Raw genomic sequence first — 11,695 nt, 5'->3', positions numbered from 1 at the left:
GTTCGGGGGGTTTATATATAGAATAACAGATACCCGGGAGTGAGTTACAGACTGGAATCTAATCGAGAGGTTCGGGGGGTTTATATATAGAATAACAGATACCCGGGAGTGAGTTACAGACTGGAATCTAATCGAGGGGTTCAGGTGGTTTATATATAGAATAACAGATACCCGGGAGTGAGTTACAGACTGGAATCTAATCGAGGGGTTCGGGGGTTTAAATATCGAATAACAGATACCCAGGAGTGAGTTACAGACTGGAATCTAATCGAGGGGTTCGGGGGGTTCATATATAGAATAACAGATACCCGGGAGTGAGTGACAGACTGGAATCTAATCGAGAGGTTCGGGGGGTTTATATATAGAATAACAGATACCCGGGAGTGAGTTACAGACTGGAATCTAATCGAGGGGTTCGGGGTGGTTTATATATAGAATAACAGATACCCGGGAGTGAGTTACAGACTGGAATCTAATCGAGGGGTTCGGGTGGTTTATATATAGAATAACAGATACCCGGGAGTGAGTTACAGACTGGAATCTAATCGAGGGGTTCGGGGGGGTGTTTAGATATAGAATAACAGATACCCGGGAGTGAGTTACAGACTGGAATCTAATCGAGGGGTTCGGGTGGTTTATATATAGAATAACAGATACCCGGGAGTGAGTTACAGACTGGAATCTAATCGAGGGGTTCGGGGTGGTTTATATATAGAATAACAGATACCCGGGAGTGAGTTACAGACTGGAATCTAATCGAGGGGTTCGGGGGGTTTATATATAGAATAACAGATACCCGGGAGTGAGTTACAGACTGGAATCTAATCGAGGGGTTCGGGGTGGTTTATATATAGAATAACAGATACCCGGGAGTGAGTTACAGACTGGAATCTAATCGAGGGGTTCGGGTGGTTTATATATAGAATAACAGATACCCGGGAGTGAGTTACAGACTGGAATCTAATCGAGGGGTTCGGGGGGGTGTTTATATTTCGAATAACAGATACCCGGGAGTGAGTTACAGACTGGAATCTAATCGAGGGGTTCGGGGGGTTTATATATAGAATAACAGATACCTGGGGGTGAGTTACAGGCTGGAATCTAATCGAGGGGTTCGGGGAGGGTTTATATATAGAATAACAGATACTCGGGAGCGAGTTACAGACTGGAATCTAATCGAGGGGTTCAGGGGTGTTTATATATAGAACAGATACCTGGGAGTGAGTTACAGACTGGAATCTAATCGAGGGGTTCGGGGGGTTTATATATAGAATAACAGATACCCGGGAGTGAGTTACAGACTGGAATCTAATCGAGGGGTTCGGGGGGGGGGGGTTTATATTTAGAATAACAGATACCCGGGAGTGAGTGACAGACTGGAATCTAATCGGGGGGTTCAGGGGTGTTTATATATAGAATAACAGACACCCGGGAGTGAGTTACAGACTGGAATCTAATCGAGGGGTTCGGGGGGTTTATATATAGAATAACAGATACCCGGGAGCGAGTTACAGACTGGAATATAATCGAGGGGTTCGGGGGCTTTATATATAGAATAACAGATACCCAGGAGTGAGTTACAGACTGGAATCTAATCGAGGGGTTTGGGGGGTTTATATATAGAATAACAGATACCCGGGAGTGAGTTACAGACTGGAATCTAATCGAGGGGTTCAGGGGTGTTTATATATAGAATAACAGATACCCGGGAGTGAGTTACAGACTGGAATCTAATCGGGGGGTTCGGGGTGGTTTATATATAGAATGACAGATACCCGGGAGTGAGTTACAGACTGGAATCTAATCGGGGGGTTCGGGAGGTTTATATATAGAATAACAGATACCCGGGAGTGAGTTACACACTGGAATCTAATCGAGGGGTTTGGGGGTTTATATATAGAATAACAGATACCCGGGAGTGAGTTACAGACTGGAATCTAATCGGGGGGTTCGGGAGGTTTATATATAGAATAACAGATACCCGGGAGTGAGTTACAGACTGGAATCTAATCGAGGGGTTTGGGGGTTTATATATAGAATAACAGATACCCGGGAGTGAGTTACAGACTGGAATCTAATCGAGGGGTTCGGGGGGTTTATATATAGAATAACAGATACCCGGGAGTGAGTTACAGACTGGAATCTAATCGAGGGGTTTGGGGGTTTATATATAGAATAACAGATACCCGGGAGTGAGTTACAGACTGGAATCTAATCGGGGGGTTCGGGAGGTTTATATATAGAATAACAGATACCCGGGAGTGAGTTACAGACTGGAATCTAATCGAGGGGTTTGGGGGTTTATATATAGAATAACAGATACCCGGGAGTGAGTTACAGACTGGAATCTAATCGAGGGGTTCGGGGGGTTTATATATAGAATAACAGATACCCGGGAGTGAGTTAGACTGGAATCTAATCGAGGGGTTCGGTGGGGGGTTTATATATAGAATAACAGATACCCGGGAGTGAGTTACAGACTGGAATCTAATCGAGGGGTTTGGGGGGGGTTTATATATAGAATAACAGATACCCGGGAGTGAGTTACAGACTGGAATCTAATCGAGGGGTTCGGGGGGGTTTATATACAGAATAACAGATACCCGGGAGTGAGTTACAGACTGGAATCTAATCGGGGGGTTCGGGAGGTTTATATATAGAATAACAGATACCCGGGAGTGAGTTACAGACTGGAATCTAATCGAGGGGTTTGGGGGTTTATATATAGAATAACAGATACCCGGGAGTGAGTTACAGACTGGAATCTAATCGAGGGGTTCGGGGGGTTTATATATAGAATAACAGATACCCGGGAGTGAGTTACAGACTGGAATCTAATCGAGGGGTTCGGGGTGGTTTATATATAGAATAACAGATACCCGGGAGTGAGTTACAGACTGGAATCTAATCGAGGGGTTCAGGGTGGTTTATATATAGAATAACAGATACCCGGGAGCGAGTTACAGACTGGAATCTAATCGAGGGGTTCAGGGGTGTTTATATATAGAATAACAGATACCCGGGAGTGAGTTACAGACTGGAATCTAATCGAGGGGTTCGGGGGGTTTATATATAGAATAACAGATACCCGGGAGTGAGTTACAGACTGGAATCTAATCGAGGGGTTCGGTGGGGGGTTTATATATAGAATAACAGATACCCGGGAGTGAGTTACAGACTGGAGGGGGGAGAGCGGGGGGGAAGGGGGTAAGAAGGGGAGAGTGGGGGTGGCGAGGGAAGAGACTGTCAGAAAACAACGAAATGAGGAATTTTCAAACTTTATTTGTCTACAGTATAAATACAACCATCTTGGTGGAATGAATCAATTTATCCCAGATTATTTTTAAAAATCACTTTATAAACAAACATCACCCGGTCCAGAGGGCTCACCCTCAGTAACCTGTCCCCCGGTCAGGCCGCACCACCCAGCATCCCCCACAACCTCCCAAACCCACACCACCGCCATGTTGGGTCAGGAACTGAACTGGCTCTGCCGCGACGCCTATGGCGGTTGAGCAGCCCATCGCGCCTTCGGCCGGCCTGGTGAGGGGCCAGTGTCCCGGAATGCCACCCCCACACTTCGGGCACAACTGATGCCACACGCTGAGCCTTTATATCCCAGCGGTGTTTGCAGGCCTGCACCGGCACCAAGTTTCGTGTACACACCTGACCGAAGACGGCGGTGCTGTAGTGTTTTCTGAAGCTCAAAAGTGCATTCGATAAAATTATCATCCCTCGTTCTCTGCCCCGGCCCATAAATAACTTGCCCTTCCCCACCACAAAAGTCTTGACGTCACACCTCCCCAGTCTGGACAAGAACAGGTTAGCAACACGTTAAAAAAACAATTCGTTTGGAATAAAGTCACAAGTGATGGACTGAAGGGGCTGGAGGCAGTCATCCAACTGTAAAATGTCATCATTTGCCCTCACCACCACCCCGCACCCCCCCCACAACATTCCCGCCGCCTTTGCCCTTTCCCAGCACTGCCGTCCAGCCCCTGCGGCTATCCTCCATGCGAGTATATGGGCTCCACCTCTGAAAGCTCGGCCGTTCAGATGAGCACGCTGGCCACCGGCAGCTTGACGGACCTCCCTCCTCTCGGCACGACAATTTGCTCTTCGACATCTGTCAGGGCTAGGCCAGAGAGAAGGAAAACAAGAAAAAAAAAAAAAAATCGCTCTGTACTTTTATCGTAACCGGAGAAACACGACGGGCTGAGTGGCCATGGTCTTGGTTTGAATGATTCTGTCAAAGGGGCGATTGACTAGAATGGTCCTAGGGATGAGGGACTTCGGTTAAGGCGGAGAGACTGGAGAAGCTGGGATTGATCTCCTTCGAGCGGAGCAGGTTAAGACGAGATTTAATTGAGGCGTTTGGGGCTGCAGCGAGGAAAAACAGTTTCCAGGGAGCGCCGGGAACCAGGGGGGGCACAGACTGAAGGCGACCGGCTAAAGGACCAGAGGTGAAAGGAGTTAACTAGCTCAGCACTAGGCCGGAATGCAGCCTGGGCCTTTCCTGCTGTGTGTGTGTGTGTGTGTGTTGGGGGGAGGGGTTCATTCCCACACTGGGTGAGAGATCGGCTAACTCGGCCGGGAACGCAGTCTGATGGGGGTGGAGGGGGTTCGGGTGGGGCTTCCTCCCTCCGTGTTCTTGCTCTAATCACCTGAACCTGCCTGACTCCAGGCTAACTGCCTGCTCCTCCCTGAGCTGCCTGTAAAGGACTCTCCTCTCCTCAGTCTGTCTCACCTACAAGGAAATCAAAGCAGAGGGTTTCAGTCCAGGCTACAGCAAACTGCACAATGTGGAGACAAGTCAAAGCACGGCCCTCCGAGGGAATGTCAGTGTGTAAACCTCGACTCTCCCTCCGAGGGAACGTCAGTGTGTAAACCTCGACTCTCCCTCCGAGGGAACGTCAGTGTGTAAACCCCGACTCTCCCTCCGAGGGAACGTCAGTGTGTAAACCCCGACTCTCCCTCCGAGGGAACGTCAGTGTGTAAACCTCGACTCTCCCTCCGAGGGAACGTCAGTGTGTCAACCCCGACTCTCCCTCCGAGGGAACGTCAGTGTGTCAACCCCGACTCTCCCTCCGAGGGAACGTCAGTGTGTCAACCCCGACTCTCCCTCCGAGGGAACGTCAGTGTGTCAACCCTGACTCTCCCTCCGAGGGAACGTCAGTGTGTAAACCCCGACTCTCCCTCCGAGGGAACGTCAGTGTGTAAATCCCGACTCTCCCTCCGAGGGAATGTCAGTGTGTAAACCTCAACTCTCCCTCCGAGGGAATGTCAGTGTGTAAACCCCGACTCTCCCTTCGAGGGAACGTCAGTGTGTAAATCCCGACTCTCCCTCCGAGGGAACATCAGTATGTAAACCTCGACTCTCCCCTCCCCCTCCGAGGGCCCCGTCCCTCCCTAAACAGCGACTCTCTGTTCCGGCGCGGGGGCCAAGGTAACTGCGGTCTCCTTACCTCGAGTATACATCTCCGCCTTCTTGCGATCCCTCTCGATGAACATGGCGGTAGCGAGGAAGGCAGCCCCTCCCATGACCCCGACAAAGCAGCAGATCATCAGTGCGTACTCCAGGCTGCGGAACTCTGCCAGGTACGAGGGCGGACGGGACCGGCGGATAGTGTCCGAGATCTGGGCACCGGGCGGGTAGGGGGGGAAGAGAGAGAGAGAGGGGTCAGCAATGGAGAAGACAGTTGAGCCGGGGGGGGGGGGGGGGAGGGGCAGAGGGGGTGGAGGGAGTGGGGGGGGGGGTGGAGGGGAGAGGGCGGGGGAGGGTCGGGGGGCGGAGGCAGTGGGGGGAGGGGAGAGGGCGGAGGGAGTGGGGGGAGGGGAGGCGGAGGGAGTGGGGGGAGGGGAGAAGGCGGAGGGAGTGGGGGGAGGGGAGAAGGCGGAGGGAGTGGGGGGAGGGGAGAAGGCGGAGGGAGTGGGGGGAGGGGAGAAGGCGGAGGGAGTGGGGGGAGGGGAGAAGGCGGAGGGAGTGGGGGGAGGGGAGAGGGCGGGGGAGGGGCAGAGAGCGTGGAGGGAGTGGGGGGAGGGGCAGAGAGGGCAGTGGGGGCGGAGGGAGTGGAGGAGGGGGAAGATTCAGGAGATGGAATTCCTGTTACTCACCACGCCGATCAGGTACGGGCTGCTGGCATCACCCAGGAGATGTGACATCATGATCTGCAAGGCCTCGGCCGTGGAGCGTCGTGTTGGGACCACCACATACTGGAGAGAGCGTGCGAGAGAGAGCGTGCGAGAGAGCGAGAGAGAGAGAGCGAGAGCGAGAGCGAGAGCGAGAGCGAGAGCGAGAGCGAGAGCGAGAGAGAGCGAGAGAGAGAGCGAGAGAGAGAGCGCGAGAGAGAGCGCGAGAGTGCAAGAGAGAGAGAGAAAGTGAGCGCGAAAGAGAGAAAGTGAGCGCGAAAGAGAGAAAGTGAGCGCGAAAGAGAGAAAGTGAGGGCGAAAGAGAGAAAGTGAGGGCGAAAGAGAGAAAGTGAGGGCGAAAGAGAGAAAGTGAGGGCGAAAGAGAGAAAGTGAGGGCGAAAGAGAGAAAGTGAGGGCGAAAGAGAGAAAGTGAGGGCGAAAGAGAGAAAGTGAGGGCGAAAGAGAGAAAGTGAGGGCGAAAGAGAGAAAGTGAGGGCGAAAGAGAGAAAGTGAGGGCGAAAGAGAGAAAGTGAGGGCGAAAGAGAGAAAGTGAGGGCGAAAGAGAGAAAGTGAGGGCGAAAGAGAGAAAGTGAGGGCGAAAGAGAGAAAGTGAGGGTGAAAGAGAGAAAGTGAGGGCGAAAGAGAGAAAGTGAGCGCGAAAGAGAGAAAGTGAGCGCGAAAGAGAGAAAGTGAGCGCGAAAGAGAGAAAGTGAGCGCGAAAGAAAGCGAGCGCGAGAGTGAGAGCGAGAGAGAGGGAGCGGCAGAGCGAGAGGGCGAGAGAGAGAGACAGGCAGAGAGAGAGAGTGAGAGGCAGAGAGAGAGAGAGAGAGAGAGAGAGGCAGAGAGAGAGAGAGAGGCAGAGAGAGAGAGAGAGGCAGAGAGAGAGAGACAGAGCGAGAGAGAGAGACAGAGCGAGAGAGAGAGACAGAACGAGAGAGAGAGACAGAACGAGAGAGAGAGACAGAACGAGAGAGAGAGACAGAACGAGAGAGAGAGACAGAACGAGAGGGGAAAAAGGCAGAGAGGGAGGGAGGGGACAGAGGCAGAGAGATGAGCAGTCAATAATTCAGTCCTTGTGTATCTTCACTCCCACCCCCGCAACCAGGATCCTCTCCAGCCCCACCACACCAGAAGCCCTGACCCTCCCTCTATTTAATCCGCACTGGGTATAGGTGTACACACCAGAATGGGATACAGACTGGAGGTACAGTAGGGGGTGATGCACTGGAAGGCAGAGCACATATAGACCTGTTAAGGCACACGTGAAAAATGAATTGCTGGATTGAATCTATTTTAACGCAAGGAGTCTTACTAATAAGGCAGATGAATTGAGGGCATTGATTAGCACATGGGATTATGATATTATTGCTATCACAGACATGGTTGAGGGAGGGGCAGGATTGGCAACTCAATATTCCAGGGTATAGAATCTTCAGGCATGATAGGGGAGGGTGTAAAAGAGGAGGTAGCATTGCATTGTTGATCAAGGAGTCAATTACTGCAGTAAGGAGGGATGATATCTTAGAAGGTTCCTCAAATGAGGGCATTTGGGTAGAACGTAAAAACAAAAAGGGGGGCAATCACTTGGCTGGGCGTGTACTACAGGCCGCCAAACAGTCAGGGAGAGATCGAGGAGCAGATATGTAGGCAAGTCTCAGAGAGGAGTAAAAATAATAGTAGGGGTTTCAACTTCCCCAGTATCAACTGGGACAGTCTTAGTGCAAAAGGTTTAAAGGGGGTGGAATTCTTAAAATGTGTACAGGAGAGCTTTTAGAGCCAGTTTGTAGAAAGTCCGACAAGACAAGGGGCAGAACTGGACCTAATCCTAGGGAATGAAACCGGACAAGTGGTAGAAGTGTCAGTGGGGGAGCATTTCAGGGATAGTGACCATAACTCTGTAAGATTTAAGGTAGTTATGGAAAAGGACAAAGATGGACCAGAAATAAAGGTACTGAATTGGGGGAAGGCCGATTTCAATATGATAAAACAGGATCTGGCCAAAGTGGACTGGGAGCAGCTACTTGTAGGAAAGTCTACATCAGACCAGTGGGAGTCATTCAAAGAGGAAATAGTGAGAGTTCAGAGCCAACATGTACCTGTAAAGGTGAAGGGTAGGACCAACAAGACCAGGGAACCCTGGATGTCAAGAGATATAGAGGATTGGATCAGGAAAAAAAAGGAGGCTTATTCAGAGTGCTGAAAACAATGGAGGCACTAGAGGAGTATAGAAAGTGTAGGGGGGTACTTAAAAAAGTAATTAGGTGAGCAAAGAGGAGACATGAAAAAACACTGGCGGGCAAGATAAAGGAAAATCCTAAGGCGTTTTATAAGTATATTAAGGGCAAGAGGATAACCAGGGAAAGAGTAGGGCCCATTAGGGACTGACGTGGCAATGTGTGTGTGGAGCCGGAGGATGTAGGTGAGGTTTTAAATGTTTACTTTTCATCTGTCTTCACTATGGAGAAGGACGATGTAGGTGTAGAGATCAGGGAGGGGGATTGTGATATACTTGAACAAATTAGCATTGAAAGGGAGGAAGTTTTAGCTGTTTTAGCTGACTTAAAAGTGGATAAATCCCCAGGCCCAGATGAGATGTAACCCAGGCTGTTATGTGAAGCAAGGGAGGAGATAGCAGGGGCTCTGACACAAATTTTCAAATCCTCTCTGGGCACAGGAGAGGTACAGAGGACTGGAGGACAGTGAATGTGGTACCATTATTCAAGAAGGGTAGCAGGGATAAACCAGGTAATTACAGGTCGGTGAGTCTAACATCAATGGTAGGGAAACTATTGGAAAAAATTCTGAGGGACAGGATTAATCTCCACTTGGAGAGGCAGGGATTAATCAGGGATAGTCAGCATGGCTTTGTCAGGGGGAGATCGTGTCTAACAAACTTGATTGAATTTTTCGAGACGGTGACTAGATGTGTAGATGAGGGTAAAGCAGTTGATGTAGTCGACATGAACTTGAGTAAGGCTTTTGATAAGGTCCCGCATGGGAGACTGGTTAAGAAGGTAAGAGCCCATGGGATCCAGGGCAATTTGGCCAAATGGATCCAAAATTGGCTTAGTGGCAGGAGGCAGAGGGTGATGGTCGAGGGTTGTTTTTGCGAGTGGAAGCCTGTGACCAGTGGTGTACCACAGGGATCGGTGCTGGGACCCTTGCTGTTTGTAGCGTACATTAATGTTTTAAACGTGAATATAGGAGGTATGATCAGTAAGTTCGCAGATGACATGAAAATTGGTGGTGTCGTAAATAGTGAGGAGGAAAGCCTTAGATTACAGGACGATATAGATGGGCTGGTAAAATGGGCGGAGCAGTGGCAAATGGAATTTAATCCTGAGAAGTGTGAGGTGATGCATTTTGGGAGGACTAACAAGGCAAGGGAATATACAATGGATGCTGGGACCCTAGGAAGTACAGAGGGACCTTGGTGTACTTGTACATAGATCACTGAAGGCAGCAGCACAGGTAGATAAGGTGGTTAGGAAGGCATATGGGATACTTGCCTTTATTAGCCGAGGCATAGAATATAAGAGCAGGGAGGTTATGTTGGATCTGTATAAAACACTAGTTAGGCCACAGCTGGAGTACTGTGTACAGTTCTGGGCACCACACTATAGGAAGGATGTGATTGCACAGGAGAGGGTGCAGAGGAGATTGACCAGGATGTTGCCTGGGCTGGAGCATTTCAGCTATGAAGAGAGACTGAAAAGGCGAGGGTTGTTTTCCTTAGAGCAGAGAAGGCTGAGGGGGGACCTGATTGAGGTGTACAAAATTATGAGGAGCATTGTTAGGTCAGATGGGAAGAAACTTTTTCCCTCAGCGCAGGGGTCAATAACCAGGGGGCATAGATTTAAGGTAAGGGGAAGGAGGTTTAGAGGGGATTTCAGGAAAATACTTTTCACCCAGAGGGTGGTTGGAATCTGGAACGCACTGCCTGAAGAGGTGGTGGAGGCAGGAACCCTCACATTTCAGATGTATTTAGATGAGCATTTGAAATGCCATAACATACAAGACTACGGGCCAAGTGCTGGAAAATGGGATGAGAATAGATAGGTGCTCGATGGTCGGCAAGGGTTTGATGGGCCTAAAGGCCTGTTTCAGTGCTGTATAACTCTGAATCTAACCCCTGTCACCCCCTCTATTTAATCCACACTGCTTATAGGTGTACACACCAGAACCACTGTCCTCCCCTCTAACCCACACACGGTATGGTTGCACTCACCAGTAGTATATCTGCCACAATCGCCCAGTTCAGAGACAGGAGCAGCTCACCGAAAAATATAAACACCTGTGAACACAAGGGGCAGGGGCGGGAGCAGAGAGAGGGAGGGGGGCGGGAGCAGAGAGAGGGAGGGGGGCGGGAGCAGAGAGAGGGAGGGGGGCGGGAGCAGAGAGAGGGAGGGGGGCGGGATCAGAGAGAGGGAGGGGGGCGGGAGCAGAGAGAGGGAGGGGGGCGGGAGCAGAGAGAGGGAGGGGGGCGGGAGCAGAGAGAGGGAGGGGGGCGGGAGCAGAGAGAGGGAGGGGGGCGGGAGCAGAGAGAGGGAGGGGGGCGGGAGCAGAGAGAGGGAGGGGGGCGGGAGCAGAGAGAGGGAGGGGGGCGGGAGCAGAGAGAGGGAGGGGGGCGGGAGCAGAGAGAGGGAGGGGGGCGGGAGCAGAGAGAGGGAGGGGGGCGGGAGCAGAGAGAGGGAGGGGGGCGGGAGCAGAGAGAGGGAGGGGGGCGGGAGCAGAGAGAGGGAGGGGGGCGGGAGCAGAGAGAGGGAGGGGGGCGGGAGCAGAGAGAGGGAGGGGGGCGGGAGCAGAGAGAGGGAGGGGGGCGGGAGCAGAGAGAGGGAGGGGGGCGGGAGCAGAGAGAGGGAGGGGGGCGGGAGCAGAGAGAGGGAGGGGGGCGGGAGCAGAGAGAGGGAGGGGGGCGGGAGCAGAGAGAGGGAGGGGGGCGGGAGCAGAGAGAGGGAGGGGGGCGGGAGCAGAGAGAGGGAGGGGGGCGGGAGCAGAGAGAGGGAGGGGGGCGGGAGCAGAGAGGGAGGGGGGCGGGAGCAGAGAGGGAGGGGGGCGGGAGCAGAGAGGGAGGGGGGCGGGAGCAGAGAGGGAGGGGGGCGGGAGCAGAGAGAGAGGGGGGCGGGAGCAGAGAGAGAGGGGGGCGGGAGCAGAGAGAGAGGGGGGCGGGAGCAGAGAGAGAGGGGGGCGGGAGCAGAGAGAGAGGGGGGCGGGAGCAGAGAGTGAGGGGGGCGGGAGCAGAGAGAGAGGGGGGCGGGAGCAGAGAGAGAGGGGGGCGGGAGCAGAGAGAGAGGGGGGCGGGAGCAGAGAGAGAGGGGGGCGGGAGCAGAGAGAGAGGGGGGCGGGAGCAGAGAGAGAGGGGGGCGGGAGCAGAGAGAGAGGGGGGCGGGAGCAGAGAGAGAGGGGGGCGGGAGCAGAGAGAGAGGGGGGCGGGAGCAGAGAGAGAGGGGGGCGGGAGCAGAGAGAGAGGGGGGCGGGAGCAGAGAGAGAGGGGGGCGGGAGCAGAGAGAGAGGGGGGCGGGAGCAGAGAGAGAGGGGGGCGGGAGCAGAGAGAGAGGGGGGCGGG

The 11,695-nt window shown here is 52.7% G+C and overlaps 1 protein-coding gene across 1 annotated transcript in view; it reads right to left on the bottom strand.

The window, feature by feature from the left end:
* Positions 1–3,266: 3,266 nt before the first annotated feature.
* The window catches only part of LOC137366650 (protein spinster homolog 1-like), a 68,384-nt gene continuing 59,955 nt past the window's right edge, over positions 3,267–11,695 (bottom strand). Inside the window, exons 9-12 of the mRNA XM_068028338.1 lie at positions 10,358–10,423; positions 6,115–6,213; positions 5,466–5,637; positions 3,267–4,135 (exon numbers count right to left, since the gene is read on the bottom strand). Coding sequence (XP_067884439.1) covers positions 4,053–4,135; positions 5,466–5,637; positions 6,115–6,213; positions 10,358–10,423 — 420 coding nt within the window. The 3' untranslated portion in view covers positions 3,267–4,052. The remainder of the gene's footprint in view (positions 4,136–5,465; positions 5,638–6,114; positions 6,214–10,357; positions 10,424–11,695) is intronic.

Source organism: Heterodontus francisci, unplaced genomic scaffold (genome assembly GCF_036365525.1).
Source record: "Heterodontus francisci isolate sHetFra1 unplaced genomic scaffold, sHetFra1.hap1 HAP1_SCAFFOLD_648, whole genome shotgun sequence".
Classification (NCBI taxonomy): domain Eukaryota; kingdom Metazoa; phylum Chordata; class Chondrichthyes; order Heterodontiformes; family Heterodontidae; genus Heterodontus; species Heterodontus francisci.
This window is presented reverse-complemented; position numbering and strand designations above follow the sequence as displayed.